Raw genomic sequence first — 27,014 nt, forward strand, 5'->3', positions numbered from 1 at the left:
TAAGTCACCGATGTCTGTCTTTTCTCTCTCCCAGTCATCCTCTCTGATCTCCAACACCACAGCGACCGCCCTGCTCAGCCTGGGTGCTATCGACTACTGCCTCCATGTGCTCAAGTCCCTCCTGGAGTTCTGGAAGAGCCAGCAGGGTGAAGAAGAGCCTGTGGCCACCAGCCAGCTCCTCCGCCCCCACACAGCCGCCTCTCCCCCGGACATGAGCCCGTTCTTCCTGCGCCAATACGTCAAGGTCTCAGATAATAAGACATCTTTCTCTCTGCCAGCTCTGTTTTTGCAGTTTTCATCCGTTCAGATATACTGTCAAATAAATGTAAAACGTTTTGTTTGCACATTTGCAGAATTTGGCACATTTTCTTAATTTAATTTTTGCTGTATTGTATATTGTTTTCTGTTCCAACTGTTGATTTAAACTGACTGTGCCGCTCTGCTTTCAGGGCCACGCTGCGGATGTGTTTGAGGCCTACTCCCAGCTGTTGACTGAAATGGTGCTCCGCCTACCATATCAGATCAAGAAGATTGCAGACACCAACCCCCGCATCCCACCTCCAGTCTTTGAGCATTCCTGGTTCTACTTCCTGTCTGAAGTAATTCAATCACACAACAAAATTTAGCACCACACTTTAAAATTATCCCTAAAAGTTGATTTTAACAACCCCCATATGGAAATACAGTCAAGTTTCATAAATGTTTTACGAGTGGAGGAACTTTCTGCAGTTCATCTACAGTTACATTCATGTTTTCACGTCAAACTTTGTCTGCACCAAGAACTTGAAATCCACCCCTCAAATTCTCTTCCCTCTTTTTCTCCCGACAGTATCTGATGATCCAACAGACGCCATTTGTCAGGAGGCAAGTCCGCAAGCTGCTCCTCTTCATCTGTGGCTCAAAGGAGAAGTATCGCCAGCTGCGGGATCTCCACACGCTGGACTCGCACGTGCGCGGCATCAAGAAGCTCCTGGAGGACCAAGGCATCTTCCTCCGGGCCGGCGTGGTCACAGCCACGTCTGGCTCCGCCCTGCAATATGACACCCTCATCAGTCTTGTGAGTGTTGTTTGTGGTGGTGGTGTTTTGTATTCATTTGTGTGTGTGTAAATTTAAACTTTAACTTACTTTATATGCTTGTATTTAACTTGCTCCTCTGTTGTTGCTGCAGATGGAACACTTGAAAGCTTGTGCTGAAATTGCCACTCAGAGGACCATCAACTGGCAGAAGTTCTGTATGAAGGATGACTGTAAGTTGCTTCAGAAATTATACCTATGCCATATTGTTGTAAGTGAAAACAACAGTATCATTTAAGGCCTATAGTATTTACTTGTATTTGTTGCCTCTCTCTTCTAACTCCCTCCATTCATCATCCTCTTCTTCTTGTCTCCTGCGCTCTCCTCTCTCCAGCCGTGTTGTACTTCCTGCTCCAGGTCAGCTTCCTAGTGGACGAAGGCGTTTCCCCGGTACTGCTGCAGCTGCTCTCCTGTGCCCTGTGTGGCAGTAAGGTGCTGACCAGCTCCTCCACTTCCTCGTCCTCAGGAGGAGGCAACAGTGCCGGGCAGGCAGGGGCTTCCCAGTCCTCTCAGAGCAAGTCCTCTAGTAAGAAGAGCAAGAAAGAAGACAAGGAGAAAGACAAGGAGGGTGAGGCGGCAACACAGACATTTGTCATCCTCAAACACATTTACCGTAGCTTGAAGATATTTTAGCGAGGCAGTTCATGCTCGTTTAGACGGCACACATTTGAGAAAGGAAGGAAAGGTGTCAGAGTGAGATAATATGCGACAAAAGGCAACTGTCAGATATGAACTCATGAGTTTGAGACTACATTGTATTTACCTGTACCTCAGCTGCTGAGTCAGGACATCCATTATTTCTGTACATACGAGAGTACTTTTGCAGTACGTTTTAAGCTGGCCTCAAAAAGGCGTTATTTGTCATTAACATGCCAGTAGAAAAGGGGTAGGGTTAAAAGGCACATATCTGTGCAGTATTCACAACATCCTGGGCTCAAATCAATTTCTAGACTTTCTGTCACATCAGAGTGAGAAAGCAACACCCGCTACCAACCAAAATTGAATAAATATCGACTGGTTGGTCAGTTTAGTTTACCAGTACTTTGATCGTTCACTGGCAATATTGTTTGGAGTTCAGATGTACTTGTCTGATAAAACAGTGAAAATAGCTGGTGAAGCAGGACCACGAGCTACTGTGGCCGGTGGAGAGAAGTCAATTTCTTGCATGTTCTCTCTTTGTTTCTCCCACATTTTCTGTCTCTAATAAAGCAGAAACGCCTTAAATTGGGAGAAAAAAGAAGAAGCTATAGTATAATGAAAGCACAATGGTCTACACAGTGACTGGTGTTTTAATGTATCCACTAAGTGTTGTTACTCCTGACTGTGTCGTGTCTTTGGGTACTGGCCACAGGCGATGGGGTTGGCAGCCAGGAGGACCAGCTGTGTATGGCTCTGGTCAGCCAGCTCAACAAGTTTGCAGACAAGGAGACACTCATCCAGTTCCTGCGCTGCTTCCTGCTGGAGTCAAACTCATCTGCCGTGCGCTGGCAAGCCCACTGCTTGGCACTGCATATCTATAGGTACGGTTTATACAAAGACACACAGACACACACACACACACACACACACACACACACACACAAAAACACACACAGCTTAGTTTATCCATAGACCACCAGTCAGTCTCACTCTTTTTTTCTTGTACTTTCATTCTCAGAGCCCAGTTTATCTATAGTCCATAATGCAGCCTCTCTCTCTCACACTCACATAGTGCATATGAACACAGAAGTGAAATGAAAGTTGAAATCATAAATGGGCCTGGTGGTTGACTTCTGACTCTCTCTCTGTAGGAACTCCAGTAAATCTCAGCAGGAGCTGCTGCTGGAACTGACTTGGGCCATCTGGCCTGAGCTCCCTGCTTATGGCCGCAAAGCCGCCCAGTTTGTCGACCTGCTTGGCTACTTCTCCCTCAAGACCCCTCAGACAGAGAAGAAGGTTTGTTTGAGTTCCACACAGGATAAGCTATCTATTTGTCTTCTCAACTTGATCATTATTTTGAGATCTAATCAAAAACATCTGATGTTATGAGAACACAAAGTTAGCTATAACGTTGGAAAGTGTCTCTTGAAAGATTTAATTGTTTCCTTTTTCTCCTCCAGTTGAAAGAGTATTCCCAGAAGGCTGTGGAAATCCTGAGGACACAGAACCATATCCTAACCAACCACCCGAACTCCAACATCTACAAGTATGTCTACACAACACAGTTATGCTATCAATACAAGGAAAGTGACGGTTGAAGTAGCGGATATCAGCTTCTAAAAGCTGTGCTCACCTGTGTCTTCTCTTGCAGCACTCTGTCAGGCTTGGTGGAGTTTGATGGCTTTTACCTGGAGAGTGACCCCTGCTTGGTTTGCAACAACCCAGAAGTTCCCTTCTCAGTATGTAACCGTCAAACCTCTTTGTATAGAAACCATATCTGGTTCCTGCCCTTTGTCACATAAAGTATACAAAAAGTCTAGCTAATATATATTATGTGTATTGTGTAATATATGTGTGAACACATTTGTAGATTTGATTCACTTCTCAATTGCCAGCCCTATGTTGGTGGTTCAAAGTTAAATGTTTGTACCGTGCCTGGAAGTGTTATTACGGTATTTGGTTCTTACAAGGGTACACAATGCTCCTCAGAATTTGCCGAGTGTGCACAGGCCACAGTGTGACATTACCTATGGTAAATGAGGTGTTGTTGCTATGTTGCCACCTAATTTGTGTTGTTTGACTGATTGAGATGATTTGGTTAATTCAATCCAACAATTGTTCATATGAGTCGTCTTTTGTCGCTCCAGAACATCAAACTGTCGTCTATCAAAGTGGACACCCGCTACACCACCACACAGCAGGTTGTCAAGCTCATTGGCAGCCACACCATAAGCAAAGTCACAGTGAAAATTGGTGACCTGAAACGCACCAAAATGGTCCGCACCATCAACCTGTACTACAACAACAGGACGGTGCAGGCCATCGTGGAGCTGAAGAATAAGTGAGTTTCATACGACCTGCCTGTTTCTCTAACTATCTTTATTTTTCTGTTTCCCTGTCCTCTCTCCTGCCTTTCTCCATCTCCCTCTTGCACTCCAGCTCTCATCGTAACATCAAATACAAACGTTAACTCTGACACTTTCCATTTAAACGTAATAGACCATATGATTTAGTCAATGAGAAATCACCTATACTAATACTAGATGTTTTGCTCTTTCCCCCTCTCCTTTCCTCCACTCACTAGACATATATTTCGACTTCATGGTCAATATACTAGACTGTTAAGATCTAAAATGTTTGAATGCTTGTTTTTCCCCTCTTAGCTATCTGAAGCATATCAGAATCACTTTAATTGCTAAGATCAGTCTATGTATATGTGCATTTTTGGTGATAATATTGCAGGAAATATTGAGAAGTCATGTTGGAACATAGTTACAAATTGTCCATTGGCACAGAGGAAACAAAACCTCACATTCAGTGGGAGGGAGCAACATAAAACCTAGAGTAGATTATTGTATAACAGATTATATTAAAATGTATATAGCTAAAACTCTCTTTTGCCCTGCCTGTCCCCAGGCCTGCTCGTTGGCACAAAGCCAAGAAGGTTCAGCTGACCCCAGGACAGACGGAGGTGAAGATCGACCTCCCCTTACCCATCGTGGCGTCCAACCTGATGATAGAGTTCTCCGATTTCTACGAGAACTACCAAGCCTCCACCGAGACTCTGCAGTGTCCACGCTGCAGCGCCTCTGTGCCGGCTAACCCCGGGGTGTGTGGCAACTGTGGGGAGAACGTCTATCAGTGCCACAAGTGCAGGTGAGAAGCACGGTTCTCCTTCAGGTTTGGGAAAAGTGTGGAGAATGGATTTGATAGTTTCAGGTTGGAACTCAACAAAAATCTCAAAGCATAGCCTGATATTGACTGAATGGCCATTTTGTTACCTCTCCATTATTCAGCCTGAGATTGCCTCCTAGTTAGAGGTTTTCTGTATGGATTGATTTCCCCCTAACCAGAGCATGTGAGGGGAGTGGAGCGGTGATAATTACCGCTCCTCGCTCATGGAGCGGCCCTTTCCACCCGCTCACGGCCGCTCCGCTCCAGACCGCTCCCCGTTCAATACAGATTTCACCCGCTCCGCTCAAAAGAATAAAAAAGATAAAAAGGCCAGGGCGTTTTAATTTGCGTTTAAACGCCTGGGCAATGGGCATTGCTTACTGCAAATAACATGAGCTCAGCAGAGTCGGTTGCATGTTCGTTGTGTCTTTATGTGCGGCTTGTGCGCCAAGGGGAAAACGACGAATGCTGGCAGAAAAAAATAGATACTCACGATTCTCTCATGAATTATCAGACTAAATTGGTCGGATTCGATGTAGATTAATAGAAACGAATGAAAAAAAGCTGATCAAGAGTATCTGGCATTACGCTGATGTTACTTCAGTTGATAGTGATGCTGTGCAACCATGTAGATGAGCCTCTACATCCATGGTTAGGCAGCATATTTACCAACTTTACTAAGAATGTCGGTCTATTTTGACAAAAAATACTGTCATCATCATTGTCAATGTTCAGTTAGAGAGTGATATGGCCTTGGTGACATTCATCCAGTCAAGAACTTACATGCCAGTGAAACAGTATGAAGCATGGACGTTGATTTTGTTTAAAACTGGTGGCTCTCCCCTCTGTTAGGTCTATCAATTATGATGAGAAGGACCCCTTCCTGTGCAATGCCTGTGGTTTCTGCAAATATGCCCGGTTTGACTTCATGCTGTATGCTAAACCGTGCTGCGCTGTGGATCCCATTGAAAATGAGGAGGACAGGAAAAAGGTAATCACTTGTTTGAAGTAGAAAAACATGAAATTTGAGAGGAAATTATTAGAATACCAGATCACCATTCAAAATAGCATCTTGGGATTCCAAAATGTAATTTATTCTGACCACCTTCTTTTTTTTCGAGACAGGAGGAGACAAGCATAAGTTAGTTGTCCCTCAGTAAATATTGGATGATTTATTTTTAACCCTCCATCTTGTGCTTTTCTTACTTGATGTGCGTGTTGTTTTTGCAGGCAGTGACCAATATCAACACACTGTTAGACAAAGCTGACCGGGTGTACCACCAGCTGATGGGCCACCGGCCCCAGCTGGAGAGCCTCCTGTCTAAGGTCAATGAGGCGGCACCAGAGAAACCACAGGTCAGTGACGGTTTTTTGGCATCATACTGGATATTGGGTAGGACATGAGCCTTGAATATCTAGGTCCTCTATACCAGGAGTCCCCAACCTTTTTTGCACCACGGACTGGTTTAATACTGACAATCCTGCTGCGGACCGGCGGGGTGGGGAGGGGGTCGGGATATTAGACACACAGCATGTATTTTCCTTGCATGAACTTGCACTTTATTATACAACCTAAAAACATTGTAACTCACCAATGTGGGAGCGCTGGACGGTCTGCAATAGAGATGCGCGGATGAGCTTTTATGCTACCCTAATCCGCGTGTATGCATGAACCATCCGCCCGCCATAAATCCGCGCAAATTATTTCGTACTATTTATAAGTATGTGTATATTTGTATATGTAATTGTATATTGTAAATGTATATCTGAAAAATTATCATAAGCCATCTTTTTTATACTAATCAGATCAAATGCCTATATATGTATATCGGTCATCTCATTGTCATGAGGACCTGCAGCAGAACTGCTAGGAGTGTGACACTTGGTCATTTTCTCAGTTGGTCTTGTTGTTAATTTGTGTTTTTAATGTACCGTAAATTCCGGACTATAAGCCGCGGCTTTTTTCCCGATTTTTGGCCTTTTTTGGCCCCTGCGGCTTATATAACGGTGCGGCTTATCTATGGATTTTTTCCCAAAAAAAAAAAAAATCTCTCTTTTTTAGCACTCTTTCTAACTATAAATCCACTTCTGTTTTAATTTCCTCTCTTGCCCTCTTTTAACAACATAACATAACATAACATAACACAACACAGGTAAGCAGAAAGAAAAAGACGAAGCAATCACCGCCATGAATGAGGAAATGACTCACCTGCTGGAGGCTGGAGATACACGGCTTGGGCTAAACTTTTACTCCGTGAAACACTATCGATTAAGTCCGACATCGCTCAGAGGTTTGAGCAGCTTGAAAACAAGTTTGAAAACGTGCAGAAGTCCATCCACTCACTCACTAAAGAAAATAATGCAACCGTGAACAGAGTTTCTAATGCGGAAAAGCGCATCAGCGCACTGGAGGACAAAAACAACACAGTGAGTCCGAAAGTGGATAAAATGCAAAAACATCGAAACGCTGCACACGCAGGTTGATGACTTAATCAGCAGGAGTAAAAGAAATAACATTCGCCTGATCAATGTAAAAGAGGGAGCTGAGATTGGTGACATGGACGCTTTCGTGGCAAAATCCTGTGTTACATCCTGGACCTGAAGGAAGGCGAGAAACCACCAGAGGTGGACAGGGCACACCGGGCGCCTCGGCCACGTCCAGACCCCGGCCTGCCACCGAGGGCCATCTTCATCTGCCTACTCCGCTGGCCCGACCGTCAACTCATCCTCCAGGCTGCGGGGAAGAAGCCCCTCACCTGGGAGGGTACGCGCTTTTTCGTCCGGCAGGACCTCTCCGCGTTGGTGCAACAGAAACGCGCAACATACAACAGCATCATCGAAAAGGTTAAAGTCAATGGATATCGCTTTGGCGTACTGTACCCAGCGAGACTCGTCATAACCATTGATGGACAGCGGCGGAACAAGAGCTCAAAGTGAAACTGCCGAATATCTTTTGAGTTGGACTGGTCAATAGTACTGTGAGTAACTAAAATAAAAAAATAAAAAACGGAATTCTCTCTTCTTTAGCACTCTTTCTAACTATAAATCCACTTCTGTTTTAATTTCCTCTCTTGCCCTCTTTTCACCACACCACGGACACTGTGTGCACTGTAAAAAAAACAAAAAATACCATTAAAACACCCGCGGCTTATAGTCCGGTGCGGCTTATATAAGAAAAAAATAGTCAACTTTGAAGGTGCGGCTTATACACCGGTGCGCCTTATAGTCCGGAATTTACGGTAGATTTAACATGCTACATGTCAAAAGGAAATGTATCTTTTGAAATGCAGATTCTTAACCTTATTAACCTCTATTTTTTTTTTCCCCCTCTGATGCCCCCAGGATGACACTGGAGCGGGGGCGGGACTTGGCGCATCCTCAGCCAACGTCAACAGGTACATTCAGCAGCTGGCTCAGGAATACAGCGGAGACTGCAAGACATCGTTTGACGAACTCTCCAAGATTATACAGGTTAGAAAGACCCCCCCCCCCACACACACACACACACTTTCAAATCATCTCACAGAAAATGAATTCCCCGCACACACACACACGTCACTCTGGTCTTCTTTCTCTGCACACAGAAAGTGCTCGCATCCCGTAAGGAGCTCCTAGAATACGACCTCCAGCAGAGGGAAGCCGCGACCAGATCATCGCGCAGCAGCAGCCACCAGCCCACCATCACCGCCAGTCAGTACCGCGCCCTCTCCGTGCTCGGCTGCGGCCACACCTCCTCCAACAAGTGCTACGGCTGTGCCTCCGCCGTCACGGGCCACTGCATCACGCTGCTCCGCGCCCTGGCCACTAACCCGGCGCTCCGGCAAATCCTGGTCCTCCAGGGGCTCATCCGCGAGCTGTTTGAATATAACCTGCGGCGAGGGACGGCGGCCATGAGGGAGGAGGTGCGCCAGCTGGTCTGTCTTCTCACTAGGTATTTTCTTCCCTCCCTCAGGGGTTTTTCTTCCTCGATCTACTGGACTCTCATAGTTAAGAAAGGGAAGTAAAGTAGATACATTGTCCCCAACTCTAGATCAGTGGGTAAAGCATGGCCCCTAACTACTTATGCTATTGTCAGGTGCTTTGGATAGAAGTGTCCAAGTTTTGGCAATATAGTATCTGTCCACACTTATCTCTGTACAGTTTGCTGTGTGCTGACTTTGTCACCAGTGGAGGCGAGTCATTGTTCTATCTCTTTTGTTTCCTGACATTTCCTGGTTCAGAGATCACCCAGAGGCCACTCAGCAGATGAATGACCTCATCATCGCCAAGGTGTCATCTGCCCTCAAAGGTCACTGGGCCAATCCAGACCTGGTACGTCCTCTTATATGTCCTCCAACTGCTCTGAAATACTGTGCTTCCATTGTTAAGTTTACACTGAGAGAAATGTCTTGTCTTCACAAATAAATTCATCATAAATTAGGTCTAATTTTTTTTTTTTTTTTTTAATAAACCAATTTGTTGAGCAGTTTAAATTGTTTGAAGATTTTGTTTCTTTCTTTCTCCCAGGTTAGTAATCTGCAGTATGAGATGCTGCTGCTGACGGACTCCATTTCTAGAGAGGGCGGATGCTGGGAGTTACGGTTGCGTTGTGGTAAGCCTAACTTGCCCTAAGCTGACTAATGCAAAGGCTTTATATGTTTTAAACCTCATTTGCCCACGCGTTCTCATTTAGCGCAGCATAAATAGTGTCAGGTTGAGCCGTAATGCTTTCTGCTGGGATGTCATTGTAACTGATTGAAAGTGAGGCCTGCATCTCATGTCATCGTGTCTTTTTGTCCTCCTAGCCCTCAGCCTGTTCCTCATGTCAGTGAACATCAAGACGCCTGTGGTGGTGGAGAACATCACTCTCATGTGCCTGAGGATCCTCCAGAAACTCATCAAGCCTCCTGCTCCCACCAGCAAGAAGAATAAGGTAATCAATTCTGTACAGCTTTTAGAGGGGTCTAGGTGCTATTGTCTCTGCTATAGAGTCACTTCCAATGTGATGCGGGGCATTGAAGACTCATTTAGATGTCATAACATTCTTCAAGAGCAAACATAGGACTATTGGCGGCCATTTTGGTAGCGCTAATCGAGAAAGAATTTCAAATTTCAAATGTGATCTTTCATTTAGCTGGGTGGGAAAAGCTGGTCATTAAGAGTTCAATATGCAGTGTCTGTCAGTGCTCACTTTAAACAAGTGTGCTTGTGTTTGTGTGTCTTGGTATATGTATGCTTTGTGTTGTATGTTTGTTTAGGATGCTGCTGTTGAATCCCTGACCACAGTCAAGCCCTACAGTAATGAAATCCATGCTCAGGCCCAACTGTGGCTCAAGAAGGACCCCAAAGCCTCTTATGAAGCCTGGAAAAAGTGTCTCCCAGCTAGATGTAAGTCAATGTTTCTGAAAAAGTATGCATCAACAGGATGTAGTGAACTTGTTATTATGCCATATTGACTCCAGTTTACTCTAAAGCTGATGTACAATGTAATGATGGAATCTTTCATCCATATCGAAATGTATCAAATTTGTTTTGTTCTCACATAACACTTTTCCCCCCTTTTTTTTCATCAATGCTATGAGATGACTAGAAGATGTATGGGGGGAATGAATGAAAAGGCAAATGATGATAAGCCATTCATTATTGAGTTTATCTTGCTGAACACAGGCCAGGAGACGGTGTCTAAGCCTCAGCACAAGCCTGAGTTGCGGAGGCAGTACCTGCTGGAGAAGTATGTGTGGAAGTGGAAGCAGTTCATGAGGTCCAGGACCGAGGGCCTCTTCCCTCGCCTGCTGAAGCTGAGCCACAACAACTGGCTTCGCCAAGTAATCAAAGTCCACCACTCTTAGGACTGACGCCGTCTTGTCACATGATTATGGATTTCTGCTCTGCTTGTCGTCATTATGATTAGTCTTTAAATGCACATACCTGGAAGATATAGATATTATAAGATAGATAAGAGTCATGATTACTCATCCAGATCATTAGAAATGTTTCATATAACTTTTGTTAGTGATCAGATCCATAAGAGCCGATAACAGAAGAAATTATTCAGAACAACTGGTTAATCCAGATTCTTGAAATACCGCTCTGTAGTCAACATACTTTTAACTGAAGTTATATTTTGTTCCAGGTCCTTTTCACCCCTGCCACTCAGGCAGCCAGGCAGGCAGCTTGCACCATTGTGGAAGCCCTTACCACAATCCCCAGCCGCAAGCAGCAGGTCCTGGACCTGCTCACCAGGTATGAGCTTCATACAGGAAAACTAAGGAAATGTCACATTATGCGACATTAGCGATACTGGTATTAGATAAGTTATTAGATTAGTTAGTTATTAGTTAAGTTTTCCCAGTACAAAAAGTTTGTGACAAGTGTTGGCAATAAAAGAGAATGACTTACATACTTACATTACTTACTTAAAATGCATTCTATCACAAACATTTTTGTTCAAGCGTTGGTGTGATTTTCAGGCTTCAAAGAGAAATGGGGCTCAACCACATAAGTTATACTAATATTTAAATACATTCTCTACAAACCATATTAACCTTGTTAGCTCCAAACATAATTTTGAATAGCTTGCTGCAGCTTTATCGAGGGTTAACTGTTGTCTCAAGCAGAACTAACATTAAAATCTTCAAGACTTGGAAAAATGTGGTCTGGAGTGTGAAAGTGTGTTGGGGCACTTAAAGTCCCGGTGTTGCCATGTAAAGTGTCAAATGTCTTTCTGTGTCGTTGTGCCGTCAGTTACCTGGATGAGCTGAGTGTAGCCGGGGAGTGTGCGGTGGAGTACCTCGCTCTGTACCAGAAGCTCATCAAGCCCACTCACTGGAAGGTTTACCTGGCGGCCCGCGGAGTCCTGCCCTACATCGGCAACCTCATCACCAAGGTAATATTTTCATTCTTCATCCACAACTGTGGATCCTTGCTTACTTGAAAAAGTCCTAATTGTTTTTCCCATGCCCCGATTATTGGTAAGACATTTTTGTTTTTATTTTGATGATTAACTATTGTGATTTGCAATACTGTTTTTTATGCTTCAAGGGCTGGAATTCATTGCCAACTTTTCATCTCTTCTGATAATAAAAATTCCATACTGCCGTTTGTATTTTTATATTACATTTATATTTTGAATGAGCATATTACATGCTAGCATAGAGTAAATCTTTTTCACGTAATACTTGTACATGCCATTGGCATCTGTAAATTTAACTAGTCCCCCTTAAATATGCAGTATATTATTGTATATAAATGCAGATAAATTAATGAAAATTGGAGATGTCATTGCAAGAATCCAGCATTTTGTCATTTCACTTTTCAGCGTCCAATTTTTTGATGCCAGTCAAAACTGATCATTGTAATTTCTGTGTTTAGGAAATAGCCAACCTGCTGGCTCTGGAGGAGGCTACACTGAGCACAGACTTGCAACAAGGCTACGCCCTCAAGAGTTTGACTGGTATGTGCCAATCTCCCTCAGCTGCTTGGGTTGGCTGTACTATTATCTGGCACTAATATAATATGACAAGGCAGGATATGGGTGGGATTTACATCACCATGACACCACAATAATTAACATTATTTTCTTAGCACATGACTAAACTTATCATACCTATACTATACATTTTATATTTTATCATGCCTTAAATTAAGGGAGATTTACATTTAAAGGCACTATCAGAATATACTGTATATCACTTCTCAAATATCCATCCAAATGATGTATGTGTGTGTGTGTGTGTGTGTGGGCGGGGCGTGTCCCTACAGGATTGCTCTCTTCCTTCGTGGAGGTGGAGTCTATTAAGCGCCACTTCAAGAGCAGGCTGGTCGGCACAGTGCTCAACGGCTACCTGTGTCTGAGGAAGCTGGTGGTGCAGCGCACCAAGCTCATTGATGAGACTCAGGACATGCTGCTGGAGATGCTGGAGGACATGACAACAGGTCGGCACTGCCTCATGTTTAGCAGAACTTAAAATCGAAGGTCATATTTGTTTAAAACAGAATTGTAAATCTATTTATGCTATTCTTAGGAACTGAATCTGAAACCAAGGCCTTCATGGCGGTGTGCATAGAGACTGCAAAGCGTTACCACCTGGATGACTACAGGACTCCCGTGTTCATCTTTGAAAGGCTGTGCAGTATCATCTATCCTGTGAGTTCCCTTCCTAGATCCTACTCATGGTTCCCACAAAAATTTTAACTTTTGAGACTAATGGACAAGACAATGCATGGAAAAATAAATGTCTATCACTAATGGCCTGTACAAACTGATCCAAAATCATAAAATGCTACTACACTACAACATTAATTTTCTATTAATATTTCTATAAAACATTTTGGAGGTCTGTCACTGTAACTAGGGATTCACCATTGCCATGGGTTGTGCTGGCACTTTACTCTCTGTGTGTGTGTGTGTGCCTGCCTGCCTGCCTGCCTGCCTGTGTGTGTGTGTGTAGGAGGAGAATGAGGTGACGGAGTTCTTTGTGACGCTGGAGAAGGATCCTCAGCAGGAGGACTTCCTCCAGGGCCGCATGCCAGGAAACCCCTACAGCAGCAATGAGCCAGGCATCGGCCCTCTGATGAGGGACATCAAGAACAAAATCTGCCAGGACTGCGACCTGGTGGCGCTGCTGGAAGACGACAGTGGCATGGAGGTAAAATTACCATTATGTTTTTTAAACACTTTTCTTTGGAATTTTGTATTTCTTTATTTGTATTTCTTTGTTACATAATGATACCGCTGCTTATTTTGATTCCACTTCATAAAGCACTTCAGCAATCATACTCTGATCAAATGTAGAGAATTAATTGAGTGCACCTCCATTAACAAGAACTGTGGCTTTTGGTGGCCTGATGAGATTTTACTGCAAATTCAACATACTAAAATATAAAATGTCTATGTTAACTGTGTTAAATTTCCTGTGTTAATATTTTATTGCAACTTCAATGAATTACAACATATACATTGTCTGCATTGATTCTTAAAGAATTAGATGGGGTCTATTTTTCCCCTATACATATCAATAATGCAAAGTTGTAATTATAAAAAGCGGATCTTAAAGTGGAATTGAGCAATTAATTTGATGCTGTTCCTTTTCTCCCCAGCTTCTGGTCAACAACAAAATCATTAGCTTGGATCTGTCAGTGGTGGAGGTCTACAAAAAGGTCTGGTGCCCGACAAATGAGGTGAGCGTCCGACTGAAATTGTCAAACCATGGATGTGTAGAATATCAAATGTTTTTTTTTATCTATTTGTAACACTTTTCTTGACGGTTGCCTTTTCCCAGTTTATTAGCATGTCTAGTACTAACCTTAAAAGTATGAAATATATGTAAAGTATGAAATATCATCTAACATGTTGCATACTTTCAGAGGTGGATTCTCGCCCACAGCTCGACTGCTGCGTGGCCTCGCCTGCTCTATTGGCATGCACAGCGAACAATTGCCCAACTTTGCATCACTGATGACATCACTCACTGATGACATCACAATGTCTATGACATCGGTGATGTCAGAGTTGCTTGAGTGTAACCAAAAACCACAATTGCTCGAGTGACGTCACGGATGATGTCACAATGCCTATGTCATCATCAGTGATGTCATAAGATGATTTTGCGCTTATCACACTACTGATGACATCATCAATCTTATGACATCACTGATGACATCAGTCTTATGCAGTGATGTCATCATCAGTGATGCCACAATGCCTATGACATCATCAGTGGGACAAAAATGGAAACGGAACAGACAGAACAGTTCCCACTTTCCACCCTTTTATATAAGAAAATGTATAATTGTCTAGTTTAATTCTATGTTTAGAATTGCTTTGCATTTAAAATACTTTTGCCAGAAGCTGTAATTGTAATGTAATAAAGTGTTAAACCTTTCTTTATTTCATTTCTTTTTCAAGGGTGAGCCCATGAGAATCATTTACCGTATGCGGGGTCTGCTGGGAGACGCCACTGAGGAGTTCATAGAGTCACTGGACTCAACCACAGGTAAGAATTGCTATTAATTGATGTTGTCATTGTCAAAGGTAGTTTGTCCATTTCTGTCATTTCTGTTCTAATCTTTGTTTGGTTAGATCCTCTCATTTAATTTCTGTTGACTGAAGCCATTCAAAAGCTAAAGCCTAAGAAAAGTATATCCTTTGCCATTAAAAGTGCTTGCAGTAAAGACCTGCCCATAAGAGTGACATAAAACAAAACAAAATACAATGTCTGAAAACACAGTAGTTAAAAAAGGTTTCACCCCACCCTTCTACAGATGAAGAAGAGGATGATGAAGAAGTGTACAAGATGGCGGGAGTGATGGCGCAGTGTGGAGGACTGGAGTGTATGCTCAACCGGTTGTCTGGAATCAAAGACTTCAAACAAGGAAGACATCTGCTCACTGTAAGACAACAGCCTGTTCACCACAAAGCTCTCTACAATAGAGCGCAACTGTCAGGAACAGGAAGAGTACTTCCCCGTTCATATTCTGCAATGAGATTTTGATTATTAGTCATAATGTCATAACCACCCAATGTAGACTTACTACGGGCCTGGCAGTGGTTAAATGATGGTATATCTTCCTGTAGAAGCCACACATCTTGACACAAATCATTACACTGTCGGAATACGATTACAGCACTCCCTCCACAAACACACACACACCCCACCCGCGCTTTCAACTCTGAATCAAATATGTTATGGTCACGATTCTCTCTCAGTCCAGTGGGCTTGGTTCCATTCTTAAAACTCTTTAGATAAAGATTTTTCAAAACGTGATTTGAGGAAAAATGATGAGCAAATGCTCTACCGGAACCCGAGGTGAAGTCAAGATGTCAGCTGACTGTTGAGCTCTATAAGACAGCAGTCCTTCCTCTCCTCCACTACTAACTAAATATAATCTTCTCATCTTTTTATTCCACTATTGGTACTAATCAATATACTGTAGCCACCCCTTCTGCAGGCTATACTTAAAGCAGGGCAGATGATGCACATGGCAGTCATTATTCTCACTTTCACTATTCAATCTTGAGTGGTTCCTGTTCTTTGTAGAGTCGACTAGATTTGAAGAGTTAGACATTGTGTATCTGTCTCCCCCTCCAGGTTTTGCTGAAGCTGTTCAGTTACTCTGTGAAGGTGAAAGTCAACAGGCAGCAGCTGGTCAAACCGGAGATGAACACACTCAACGTCATGCTGGGAACTCTCAACCTGGTGAGTGAATCGGCCTACTCTTCAAAAGAGTCACAAGTGTCGATGCAGTGACAGTATGATGTGTTGTGTAGGCGAATAGATGTCTGATTAGTGTGGAGGTGTTGGGTCTGGAGCAGCAGAATTTGATCAGTCTTAACTAGGCTGTCACTATAAATACAAATCAATTAACTGATCTAAAGTAAAGGTTATGTGAAATGAACTGAAGTTAAATGATACAGCGTTGATAAAATGTACATTTAAAAAAAATATTTTATTTCTTGAGAAATTGCTCTGGTAAAAACTTCTCACCATAAAACAATGTAAAGTACTTTGTGCCATAATTGCCTGGGGTAGACACACCATCCTAAGTATTGCCTGTAAGAGTTAAATGTGTCCAAATGCTGCATCTTGATTGTTCCTTCAGGCTCTGGTGGCAGAACAGGAGAGTAAAGACAGCGGTGGAGCCTCAATAGCGGAACAGGTTCTGAGCATCATGGAGATCATTCTAGATGAAGCCAATGCTGAGATTTCAGAGGACAAGGTAAGCATCTAATGGCACATCTTTGGTGTGAAGAAATATGGCTCAAAGGGGATGTACATAGGATGGCTGAACATGCTCTTTTTTCATTTTAGGACATTTCTGCATATTTTTAATCTTTTTTTTTTTATATCAGTAGTTCATTCAACAAAGTTTATTTTTGAAATTTATGATGGGGAAGGCATTTTCTGTTGCTTTCTTTCTAAACCATTTCTATTGGCTTACAATTGGAAATGCTAACGAGACATTTTAGGGCATGTGTAGGACCAATGTAGAAACCTTTGCAACCATAATTCCCCATCTGGCAGAGATATTAGTCGAAACTTCAAAATCTAAATGTATATTTTTAGTTTGCTTGTAATTACCCTATATTGACCAGTCTTCTGTTAGCCAAGAATCCCTTTTTCCCCCTTAAGTGTTTGCCTGCAATAGACTGGGTTGTGTTTTCCAGGGTAACCTGCTGCTGACTGGAGACAAAGAGCAGCTGGTGATGCTTTTAGACCAGATCAACACCCCGTTTGTGCGCTCCAACCCCAGTGTGCTGCAGGGCCTTCTGCGCATCATCCCATACCTGTCCTTTGGTGAACTGGAGAAGATGCAGATCTTGGTGGAACGCTTCAAAACATGTTGCAGCTTTGACAAGTAGGTATCTCCTAACTAGAGTTGAAAACAGTCAATTTGCTGCTGTAAGATGCAAAGGAGTGAAGTAACCCCCCCCCCCCCCAATCATAAATAATCATCACTGAGAAAGTTCATTACGTATTGATGTCCATGACAAAGCCGTACTGACCTCTCCCCGTGTTTCCTCAGGTACGATGAGGAACATAGCGCAGATGACAAGGTGTTTTTGGATTGCTTCTGTAAAATTGCTGCTGGCATTAAAAACAACAGCAACGGCCATCAGCTGAAAGACCTCATCCTCCAGAAAGGCATGACACAGAGTGCCTTGGACTACATGAAGAAACACATACCCAATGCCAAAAAGTAGGTCTTTCTAGTGCTGGGAGTGATCAAACCTCATCTATCAGAATGTTTCATGAAGTATATGTGAGCTTTTTCTCTACATTCTGATTCCTCTTATTAGTCTAGATGCAGATATCTGGAAGAAGTTCCTCTCTCGACCAGCCCTGCCCTTCATCCTCAGATTGCTCCGTGGTTTGGCGACCCAGCATCCCCCCACACAGGTAATGTTAGGCTAACCCTAACCCCCCACACAGGTAATGTTAGGCTAACCCTAACCCCCCACACAGGTAATGTTAGGCTAACCCTAACCCCCCACACAGGTAATGTACATTTTGAGTCCAAACCTCCACTTCAGTTGCCTGGGTCCAGACATTTGAATAAGCCCACTCCTCTGGCCTGGCATCGTGACATGCAACAGCGCTTTCTTATGTTGAAAAAACATTTGGTCTAATCACTGCCCATGGGGACTGACGATTAGCCAATCGGTGCCAATAAACAACGCAACGGGCGGGACTAACGCAGTTGTCAAGTGCGGTGGACCTAATAACAATGGAGACCGCGTTACAGGCGGGGTAGACAGTGCTATCAGGCTGTTGATTAAAAGTACCAGGGGAAATGTTTTTGCCTTCTCCCCACCGTTACACTCCATTTCCTTTTTCCGTCTGACATTGCTTGTCTCCACTCTTAACTGATTTCCGTGGGGGAAATCCCTGAAGGTTTTCCCTAACCAATTACTACAGACAAACAACGTATCTGCCTGAATATAATCCAGTGACAATTCAGTGTGATATCAAGCTACCAATTCAGGTGAGCAATAATAGTATAGCATATCGGCAGCTGGGATAATCTGGGGAGTATATAATAGATGGGCCATTAAAGATTAGTATATCCCCCCTTAAATGGCAAAAAAAAAAAACTTTACACTCGATTCAAGTTCCCAGTAATTTATTAAAGCAATCAAAAAGACAAAATGACTGCAACATACCCACCTAATATTATGTTCAAATAATAATAATGACAGGCTCCAGCGGGCTGAACCACCGTGCATATAGTTAAATAACAAAGGGAATTTTGGACTGAGCAAGGTGAGTGTGTGAGTTTACGTGGTAGCATGGCACGTTAGCTTATCCGACGCCGGTCCAACCGCTCATATTTGGCCAGCTCACTGCTTTGTGGGTCCACTGGTACTTCCTCCTTGGTGTCCGGTTTGGCAGTTCACTTGTAGACATGTAAGACGCAGACAAAACTCGAAACAAAGTTCCATTTAATAAAGAAAGGGGAACTCTCATTGTCCAATGTCCATCTCCCAGCATTTAGTCAGATTCCAGTCACAAAATGGCTCCCAGCCATGCACTTCTCCTCTCATATATCCATAGCTTAGAGAGCGACCTCTGACCCGGGAGCTCTTCTTAAAGGTGTCCTCAATGACATAATAACCCTGTAAGCTCCACCCTCTCAGCCTGAAAACCAATCAAAAACCCACGGGGCGGCTTCTGCCGTAACAGCTAATAATAAACGTAATCACAGTTTTCAAAACATTGTTATCAAGTATTTTACAAAGAAAAAACATGAAAAACCAAACTGCGAATCCTCTGTCCAGGTGCTGATAGGAACAGATTCAATCACCAATTTGCACAAGCTGGAGCAGGTATCCAGTGACGAAGGCATCGGCACGCTGGCAGAAAACCTTGTGGAGGCGCTGAGGGAGCACAGCGACGTCAACCTGAAGATCGAGGCGGCCCGCAGGGAGACCAGATCGGAGAAGAAGCGCATGGCTATGGCCATGAGACAGAAGGCTCTGGGAACACTGGGCATGACGGTATGTGGCAAAATGTCTCTTTTTAAAATGTAGTCTTTTCCCCCCCTCCCCGTTTAGTTTCATGCTCTTCATCTTTCTTTGTCTCTAACTTTCCGTTTCAAAGTTGTGTGTTATTTTGTTGGTTCTTTCTACAACGGAGTCCCTTTTTTTGTTTCAGACCAATGAGAAGGGTCAGGTGGTGACAAAGACCTCACTGTTGAAGCAAATGGAGGAGCTGATAGAGGAACCAGGCTTGACCTGCTGTATCTGCAGAGAAGGTTACAAGTTCCAGGTACAGATTACACTAGTCTGATTAAATAAATTGTTATTTGTGGCAATTGCTGTATGAACCCAGTAAGTTTTTTTCAGATACTATTGAAGCACAAAGTGGCTACCTATGGGATTCGCCAAAATCTAGTTTGAAAAGATTCCCCCCCCTCTTTTTTTGGCACATTATCAGTTATATAAAACATACTGTAAATCACTCTGGATTAGAGCATCTGCTACTGTAAATGCCTAACTTGCGCATTTTGAAAGTCATCTTTCCAACCCTTAGTACAATCAGATGACTTGACAGTTAATTCTGGCCTGTGTCTCTCTCTCTCATCCCAGCCAACCAAAGTCCTGGGTATTTACACCTTCACCAAGCGCGTGGCCTTGGAGGACTTTGAAAACAAGCCTCGCAAGCAGCAGGGCTACAGCACCGTCTCGCACTTTAACATAGTCCACTATGACTGCCACCTGGCAGCTGTCCGGTAGGAACAAACACAAACGCATGCATGTTTAGTTTGCCTGAAAAATATTCTGCCACTGTCAAACTTTCATTTAGTCTAATATGAGCTTTGAACTCCTTCCCTTTTCCCGGGTCTAGGTTAGCTCGAGGACGAGAGGAGTGGGAGAGCGCTGCGCTCCAGAACGCCAACACCAAGTGCAATGGGCTGCTCCCTGTGTGGGGGCCGCATGTGCCAGAATCAGCCTTCGCTACCTGCCTAGCTCGGTAAAGATACGTGCATAAACACACACAAGTAAGAGTCCTCAGACCAAAGGGCTCTTACTTGTCCCGAGATACAAACTGAAAACAAGAGGGGTCCGTGCCTCTTCAGTTGGAGCTCCAACCCTATGGAATGGCCTCCCTCCTAGACTGGCAGATTAAATTTCCCTTGTTACAGTCAATCACTTCTTAAAACCCATTTATTTAAACGGGCATTCTATTCATATTTATTTTACTGGGTTTTATCGTTTTGCTTTTATGTTCCTATAGACTGTCGCACTACTGGTCTGCACTTTATGTCCTGTGCATTTATTTTGCTCCCCTTATTTTTTTCCATTTATCTGTTTTAATTCTGCTTGTTTGGTTGTCTCTTGACTTGTTTCATTGATTTGTTTTGTTTGTAACCTGCTTAGTGCTATAGAAATAAAGTGTTACTTTACTTAGAAAAGAAATCACTCATAGACACATGTAGTGAATCATCCCCAAACCATTTTTTCCAACCCCGACCCTGTTGTCCTCCCCTCCCACAGGCACAACACATATCTGCAGGAGTGCACAGGCCAACGGGAGCCCACGTACCAGCTCAACATCCACGACACCAAACTGCTGTTCCTCCGCTTTGCTACCGAACAATCCTTCAGCGTGGACACAGGCGGAGGAGGCCGAGAGAGCAACATCCACCTCATCCCCTACATCATCCACACTGTGCTATATGTCCTCAACACGTATGGACCCTTTTTTTCCTACTGATATCTTACCATAGTACCCAGTATAGTTGTCATGAAAGGTGACATTAGCTACTGTGTACAGATCACAACAGTTTTGTTTTTAAAACACTGTAAATGTCATTTTAGGCATTTTAATATGGGGATGAATGGGGATTGGCTTCTTACCTTACTTGACTCTCTCTCGCTCACCGCAGCACGAGGGCCACGTCCCGGGAGGAGAAGACCCTGCAGAGTTTCCAGGAGCAGCCGTGTGAGAAGTGGGTGGAGAGCTCATACGATGTGGACGGGCCGCACTACTTCACCATCCTGGCCATGCACATCCTGCCGCCGGAACGCTGGAGGACTTCACGTGTCTACTTCCTGCGAAGACTCCTGGTCACCGCACACGCCCGCAAGGTCTCCGCAGTCTGCACCAACAAGTAAGTCTCCGCAGTCTGCACCAACAAGTAAAACACTTTTGACTCCTTTTCTCTCTTTTTTTTGTTCATCCTTTGCTTTACAAATGATGCAGGAGTGATGCAAACATTTTGTCTGCCAGAGCAATTATTAGGGATGGGATATCGGTATCGGGTGCCGATATGACGTAATTCACATATCGGATATCGGACTGACGTTGCTGATCCACATTCCGATCCAGACTCCATTCATAGCCTGCACTGAACCATAAATCCACCATAACATAACATGAAACAGTGCTAATAATAACTAGAGATATTTTAGTCGCAGGGGTGTTTAATTGTCGCTTATTTGTTGAAATGTTATCTTAATTTTGAGTGGATCAATTGTTTTGTAAATATCTAATGACCTTTATTAATTGTTTATTTGAATTTTGTGAGCCAGGTAACTAATGCTATGAGATAATTGATTACCAAACCAAAGACTAACTGATGTCACAGTAGGAGCCAGCGAGGCTGCAGCTCCTTGGGAGAGTTGTCAAGGGCTCTGGTATCGGTATCGGTATCGGCAGATATCCAAATTCAGGTATCGGAATCGGATCGGAACTGAAAAAATGTGGATCGGTGCATCTCTAGCAATTATTCCCCTACATGAATTTGGATAAAGTTGAAATAGGGTACAATCAAATTAATCTGTATTCCCACAGGCTCATAGGGTAATAGTTAGTTAATGTTTTAGACATTTAGCTTACGCCCTTTATCCAGAGCAACTTACATTGAACATCAGTAGCAACAGTAGAACCAGCTTCAGTGTCAGCAGCAGAATAGACTCTGCTACTATGTTCTTGTGTCAGTTTTGTCCTGGTGTCCTGATGTCCTGGTGGGTCGCGACTCGCGACACGCAAATCTAACAAAGGAAAATAATGAATGCCGTGTATTCTTTTTAGGACTTTTACATCCCACTTAACTAAGCAATAAGCCCCAAGAGGCCATAGTTTACAGTTAACAGCTAAGGGGCATTCTTAGGCCAGACGCAAAGCGGAGCCAATCACAATCGAGGACCGTAACTATCCATTTTATAAATACTATTTCTCCCTGATCTGCTTCTAAACTAAGTCCTGCCTTGGTCCTGTCAGACTCACAGATAAAGCACCAAAGGAGTACGCAGTCTATCGCTCCCCTCTTCTCTTCTGGGGCCTGGTGGATATGGTCTACGACATGTTCAGGGTAAGTAATCATGAGAATAATCAACTTTATTTATATAGCACTTTTCAAAACAAAGTTACAAAGTGCTTCATGGTGGAAAAAAATACATCATGAGTGACATGGAATATCAATATCAAATGTGTTACAATTTCAGACCTCACGCAAATAGTGTTATTCATATTTGGAGATACAAGGTTTTTCCGCCCGACAGCAGCGATATCTACATTGTATTTGTCTGTTTTAGCTAGGTTTCTTGCTTACGAAATTAATCTGACATTATACATTATTCTACTTGAACTGAGACAGAAACCTATCAAATGCATCCGTCTGTTGTATTAAAATGAAAAACCTGAGTAAGCTACAATAGAGGACAGCTTTTTGTTGTAAAAGCTACTATCTTTTATGCTGCAGACAAATAAAATAAGTAATTGAATAAATAAATACACATACCCTTGATTGAGACTGGAGAACAAGGCTTTGTAGTTGACAAGGAAAGGGTAATTATAAACAGATTTAATTCTGACAGTATTGTGTAAACATAAATAAAATCTCATCTTTGTGTTCTTGGTAGAAGATGTCAGATCCAGCTATTTAACTGGAAGGTTTAAAAATGAATCGGAAAATAACTTAAATACAGGCTTGTTGAACAGAAACAACAAGTGGATTTTTCAATTTTGAGGCCTTCGGTCCTTGACTTCAGCTGGACCTCAACCAATATCACCAACTTGGAGTACATCAGAGGTACTGATGTACTCAGGACATCGGAGGACATATATCTGCACTAAAGGTATTAAAGTCTTTTCCCCCTGTCCTCTCTGGCCGTGCAGAAGGTTCCCACCAGCAACACGGAGGGCGGCTGGTCATTCTCACTGGCAGAATATGTCCGTCACAACGACATGCCCATCTACGAAGCCTCGGAGCGCGTGCTCAGGGCCTTCCAGGATGAACTCATGCCTGCTGAATCCTTCTCAGAATTCCTGGATGTTGTAGGTTGGTATTTCACACACACACACACACACACACACACACACACACACACACACACACACACACACACACACACACACACACACACACACACCTTATCAACTAACTGCACATATGAAAATCATAAAAACCACACATGCTTTAAAACTCAGACAAGACAGGACACTGCTTTCAAGTCTGAAATATACATAGACTTGCTAGAAAGATGAACATTTCACCTTTTCGCCAACTAGGGCACTGCTAGATGATGTCACTAGGTTGACTGTACACTACAGTAGTAAGGATTTTGAACGTTTTGATTAATCAAAACAACCACAATCCAAGTCAGAAACACAACAGCATAGCCTGTTCGAATTCTAAATCCTTAGTACCAACCCTCCACTGTACTGTACTGTACTGTACAGTCAACCTAGTGACATCTAGCAGCGTCCTAGTTGGTGAAATAGTGTCCATCTTTCTCGCAAATCTAGGTAAATTTCAGACTTGAAAGCAGTGTGCGCCGTCTTGTCTGAGGGTAAATACAAATGAACTAGAGTCATGCAGTATGATCAAATGTTTCATGTCCTCTTTAATTAATTAAATTAATTTATGTGTGTATGAAATGTAACGCATTGTTTTTCCTTCGCCCAGGTCTTCTCTCTGATATTGTGGATCCAGACACGTTCCTGCAAGATTTGTTGAACTCTGTGCCGTGATGGCCACCTCACCCCCCTGCCCCCGTCCCCCCCAGCACATCATCCCTGCAAATATCGCTGGGACACCTAACCAGCTGAAACCCCATTTCTCTTTACACACACACACACACACACAGAGTGTATACACACACACACAGAGAGTACACACCATGCTTCCTACTCACTTCGTCCGTGCCCCCCCCCCTCCCTTATATGACATCTTCAAATTAACTTAAAGCAGAAACTCTCTATGTAGTCTGAGAAATTTGTCCACTTATGGCAGCGTCTCTGTAACATTTAACACAATAAACTCAATGCTGTTAAAGGAAAGAAGAAAAAACACACTAAAACAGGATTCACACATTGCCCCTCTGATCCCGACCCCCCTCCGTCAGTCTAGGGTTGTGGACTTCACCAAGTTTCCCCCCCAAGTAGAGACAGAGATCCCTGGACTCTGCTGATACCTTTATTCAAGAGACATGTTCTGGAGCGGTTCCACTGGGAGTGGACGGGAGAGCCAACTTGTAGATGGAGTGACCTGTGGTCTGCTTTCTGTCTTCAGTAGAAAATCTGATTATTCGCGTTAACGCATATTGAAGACATTAAAGAGCAGAGGAATAACTTGTGAATTCAATTTTAGGGTGGATTATCTTTTTGTCCTTTAAATCCCCCCAATGTTTGGGGTGCAATGTTAAGGTAAATTAAAAAAAATAACAATGTTTTGGGATTTGACCTTTGACCCGCCTCATATTAAGAGTGGCATTTGATTTTATCTTGTTATCCTTCTTGTTGGTTTAAGTTTGTTTTTTGGTCCGGGCTTTTAAGATGGTCAAACGGTCTGTGTCACATGTTTGTGAGCGAACCTGTTCTCCCGGGCTTTGGTCTTCATGTAGGTTCTAACTGGAATTTGAGTGATGGGCAGAGAACAAGTCTTTTGCTTTAGTGTGCATGTGTAAGGTTTCTTTTATCAGTTACAGAAGCAATTGGTTGGAAAAGATGAATAAAATCGTTTTTTATTTTGTTTTCTTTGGAAAAAACCATCCCTTGGTGACAAATAAACGTTGGACTTGTGAATGATTCCATCTGTTGCTGGCTAAATTAATAATAAAATGGACCTGCATTATATCCTTAGAACTTATTTTCTTTCTCCCCCCCCACCCACTAATGGTTTTGTCATTCAGTTTGAGTTCTCTTCCAACCATCCACCAGGTGTTCTTTTCTCTCCTGGGGTTCCCTCCCTTCTTTAGTTGTCCATTGGTCTTCCCCATTCTCACTGGCAACACTCATGTCAGTTCCCAGAACAGTTTTCTGGTCTAAGCAAGGTGCCGCTGAGTTTGATCCTCAGTGATTCATCTCTTCAACTTATAGCTGCCTGTACTCAAGAGCCCAATGCATGGTGTGGAGTTCACCCCATTTATTCTTAAGTCCCGCTGCTACAATGTTCAACTGTTGCTGAATGTCTGCTTTTTGGCTTTAGCCTCTGATTAATAAAGAAGTAATAATTCCAAATCTGATCCGGGGTCAGCTTTTCTGTTCCAGCTGTTATTACACCCATAAAGAGGATGCATCATTTTCATGTAGAATGTAAGTTTCAGTACAAACTATCACACACTTTTCAAGTGTGATGAAACGAGAATGCAGAAAAGAAGCGGTTGTTGCAGTCTGTCATACTGGTTATATCTATTAGAAACTTCAGAATACAGAAACGTGTGGCTGTACAGACCACTAGAGGGCATTCTTCATTAAGATGTGACATGGGAGTTGCTGCGAGCCCCCATCCCCTTTTCAATATTTATTACTGTGAATAAACCCAAACAAAAACTTCTAATAATGAAATGTACTGGGCCAGAAACGTTACCTTTTCACCCATTAACCACAATGCCCGATGAATTTTTAAATTTCCCAGCAACTTTAAATTTTACCAAACCAGTTGAGTTTTAGAATAGAAAACAACCTCTGAACAACAGATGACTTCCTGAACAAGACAGACTTCCCAGCTGCATTTGAAATGTATTTGATTTGGCTGGATGTTTGTGTTAATTTCCCATTCTGGCATGAGAATGCAATGATTATCAATACAAGCAGAAAATAATGGTGGAAGTCTTTACAGCATCAATATCCATTTATTTTTTAACTTCCATATCAGAACATGTTGCACATTTCACATAATGACTTTTTCAATATTAAACATTTCATACTGGCAACTTAAAAAAAACATGACATCTTGGCATTTAAGAGACATTTAATATACATACAGTATGCATTGGCATAAACATTTCCCCTTTATACAAAGGAATATGGCTTTTAAATTCACAAAACCTTGACAAAGCAGTCTTTAAATGACCAACTTCAAGGAGTACTAAGGCTTATTAAGGCATATAATGCACATTTTATGGCCCATTTGTGGACCGATAAGATCAGTGTAGCTGGTCATAGAGAATGAGTCACAAACTCCATCTTCTCCACCTTTTTACACTTAGACGGTGGACTGAAACATCCAAGTCATTATTCTTATTTAAAAAATAGCTTTAAAAATAGAAAAATAGTCTTTAAAAAAGTGAGATTTACAGTCTTTCTTCTGAAACTTTTCCACTTGGAAACCACTTGAAATAGTGCCTTTCTGTTCAGTGCTTCACAGCTTGTAGTCAGTCTCATCCAGTCATCCACCTCTTCTTCACTGGTGTTCCATG

General features: G+C 42.9%; 1 protein-coding gene across 1 annotated transcript in view; it reads left to right on the top strand.

Moving 5' to 3' along the window:
* Positions 1-25,823, top strand: part of ubr4 (ubiquitin protein ligase E3 component n-recognin 4) — a gene marked incomplete at its 5' end in the record, with an annotated part of 70,136 nt that extends 44,313 nt beyond the window's left edge. The window contains 43 exons of the mRNA XM_083641256.1: positions 35-244; positions 450-599; positions 830-1,057; positions 1,170-1,248; positions 1,410-1,643; positions 2,427-2,595; positions 2,866-3,010; positions 3,175-3,260; positions 3,366-3,453; positions 3,862-4,055; positions 4,631-4,870; positions 5,741-5,879; positions 6,119-6,244; positions 8,231-8,359; positions 8,473-8,819; positions 9,109-9,199; positions 9,395-9,479; positions 9,673-9,800; positions 10,126-10,255; positions 10,535-10,692; positions 11,001-11,110; positions 11,612-11,753; positions 12,239-12,320; positions 12,629-12,802; positions 12,892-13,013; positions 13,318-13,515; positions 13,967-14,047; positions 14,775-14,862; positions 15,131-15,258; positions 15,958-16,065; positions 16,469-16,585; positions 17,034-17,224; positions 17,393-17,566; positions 17,667-17,766; positions 19,146-19,364; positions 19,522-19,635; positions 19,956-20,098; positions 20,215-20,340; positions 20,865-21,059; positions 21,257-21,481; positions 22,594-22,684; positions 23,491-23,653; positions 24,281-25,823. Coding sequence (XP_083497382.1) covers positions 35-244; positions 450-599; positions 830-1,057; positions 1,170-1,248; positions 1,410-1,643; positions 2,427-2,595; positions 2,866-3,010; positions 3,175-3,260; positions 3,366-3,453; positions 3,862-4,055; positions 4,631-4,870; positions 5,741-5,879; positions 6,119-6,244; positions 8,231-8,359; positions 8,473-8,819; positions 9,109-9,199; positions 9,395-9,479; positions 9,673-9,800; positions 10,126-10,255; positions 10,535-10,692; positions 11,001-11,110; positions 11,612-11,753; positions 12,239-12,320; positions 12,629-12,802; positions 12,892-13,013; positions 13,318-13,515; positions 13,967-14,047; positions 14,775-14,862; positions 15,131-15,258; positions 15,958-16,065; positions 16,469-16,585; positions 17,034-17,224; positions 17,393-17,566; positions 17,667-17,766; positions 19,146-19,364; positions 19,522-19,635; positions 19,956-20,098; positions 20,215-20,340; positions 20,865-21,059; positions 21,257-21,481; positions 22,594-22,684; positions 23,491-23,653; positions 24,281-24,345 — 6,312 coding nt within the window. The 3' untranslated portion in view covers positions 24,346-25,823. The remainder of the gene's footprint in view (positions 1-34; positions 245-449; positions 600-829; positions 1,058-1,169; positions 1,249-1,409; positions 1,644-2,426; positions 2,596-2,865; positions 3,011-3,174; positions 3,261-3,365; positions 3,454-3,861; positions 4,056-4,630; positions 4,871-5,740; positions 5,880-6,118; positions 6,245-8,230; positions 8,360-8,472; positions 8,820-9,108; positions 9,200-9,394; positions 9,480-9,672; positions 9,801-10,125; positions 10,256-10,534; positions 10,693-11,000; positions 11,111-11,611; positions 11,754-12,238; positions 12,321-12,628; positions 12,803-12,891; positions 13,014-13,317; positions 13,516-13,966; positions 14,048-14,774; positions 14,863-15,130; positions 15,259-15,957; positions 16,066-16,468; positions 16,586-17,033; positions 17,225-17,392; positions 17,567-17,666; positions 17,767-19,145; positions 19,365-19,521; positions 19,636-19,955; positions 20,099-20,214; positions 20,341-20,864; positions 21,060-21,256; positions 21,482-22,593; positions 22,685-23,490; positions 23,654-24,280) is intronic.
* Between the last annotated feature and the right edge of the window lie 1,191 nt (positions 25,824-27,014).

Source organism: Poromitra crassiceps (assembly GCF_964638095.1).
Source record: "Poromitra crassiceps genome assembly, chromosome: 8".
NCBI lineage: Eukaryota > Metazoa > Chordata > Actinopteri > Beryciformes > Melamphaidae > Poromitra > Poromitra crassiceps.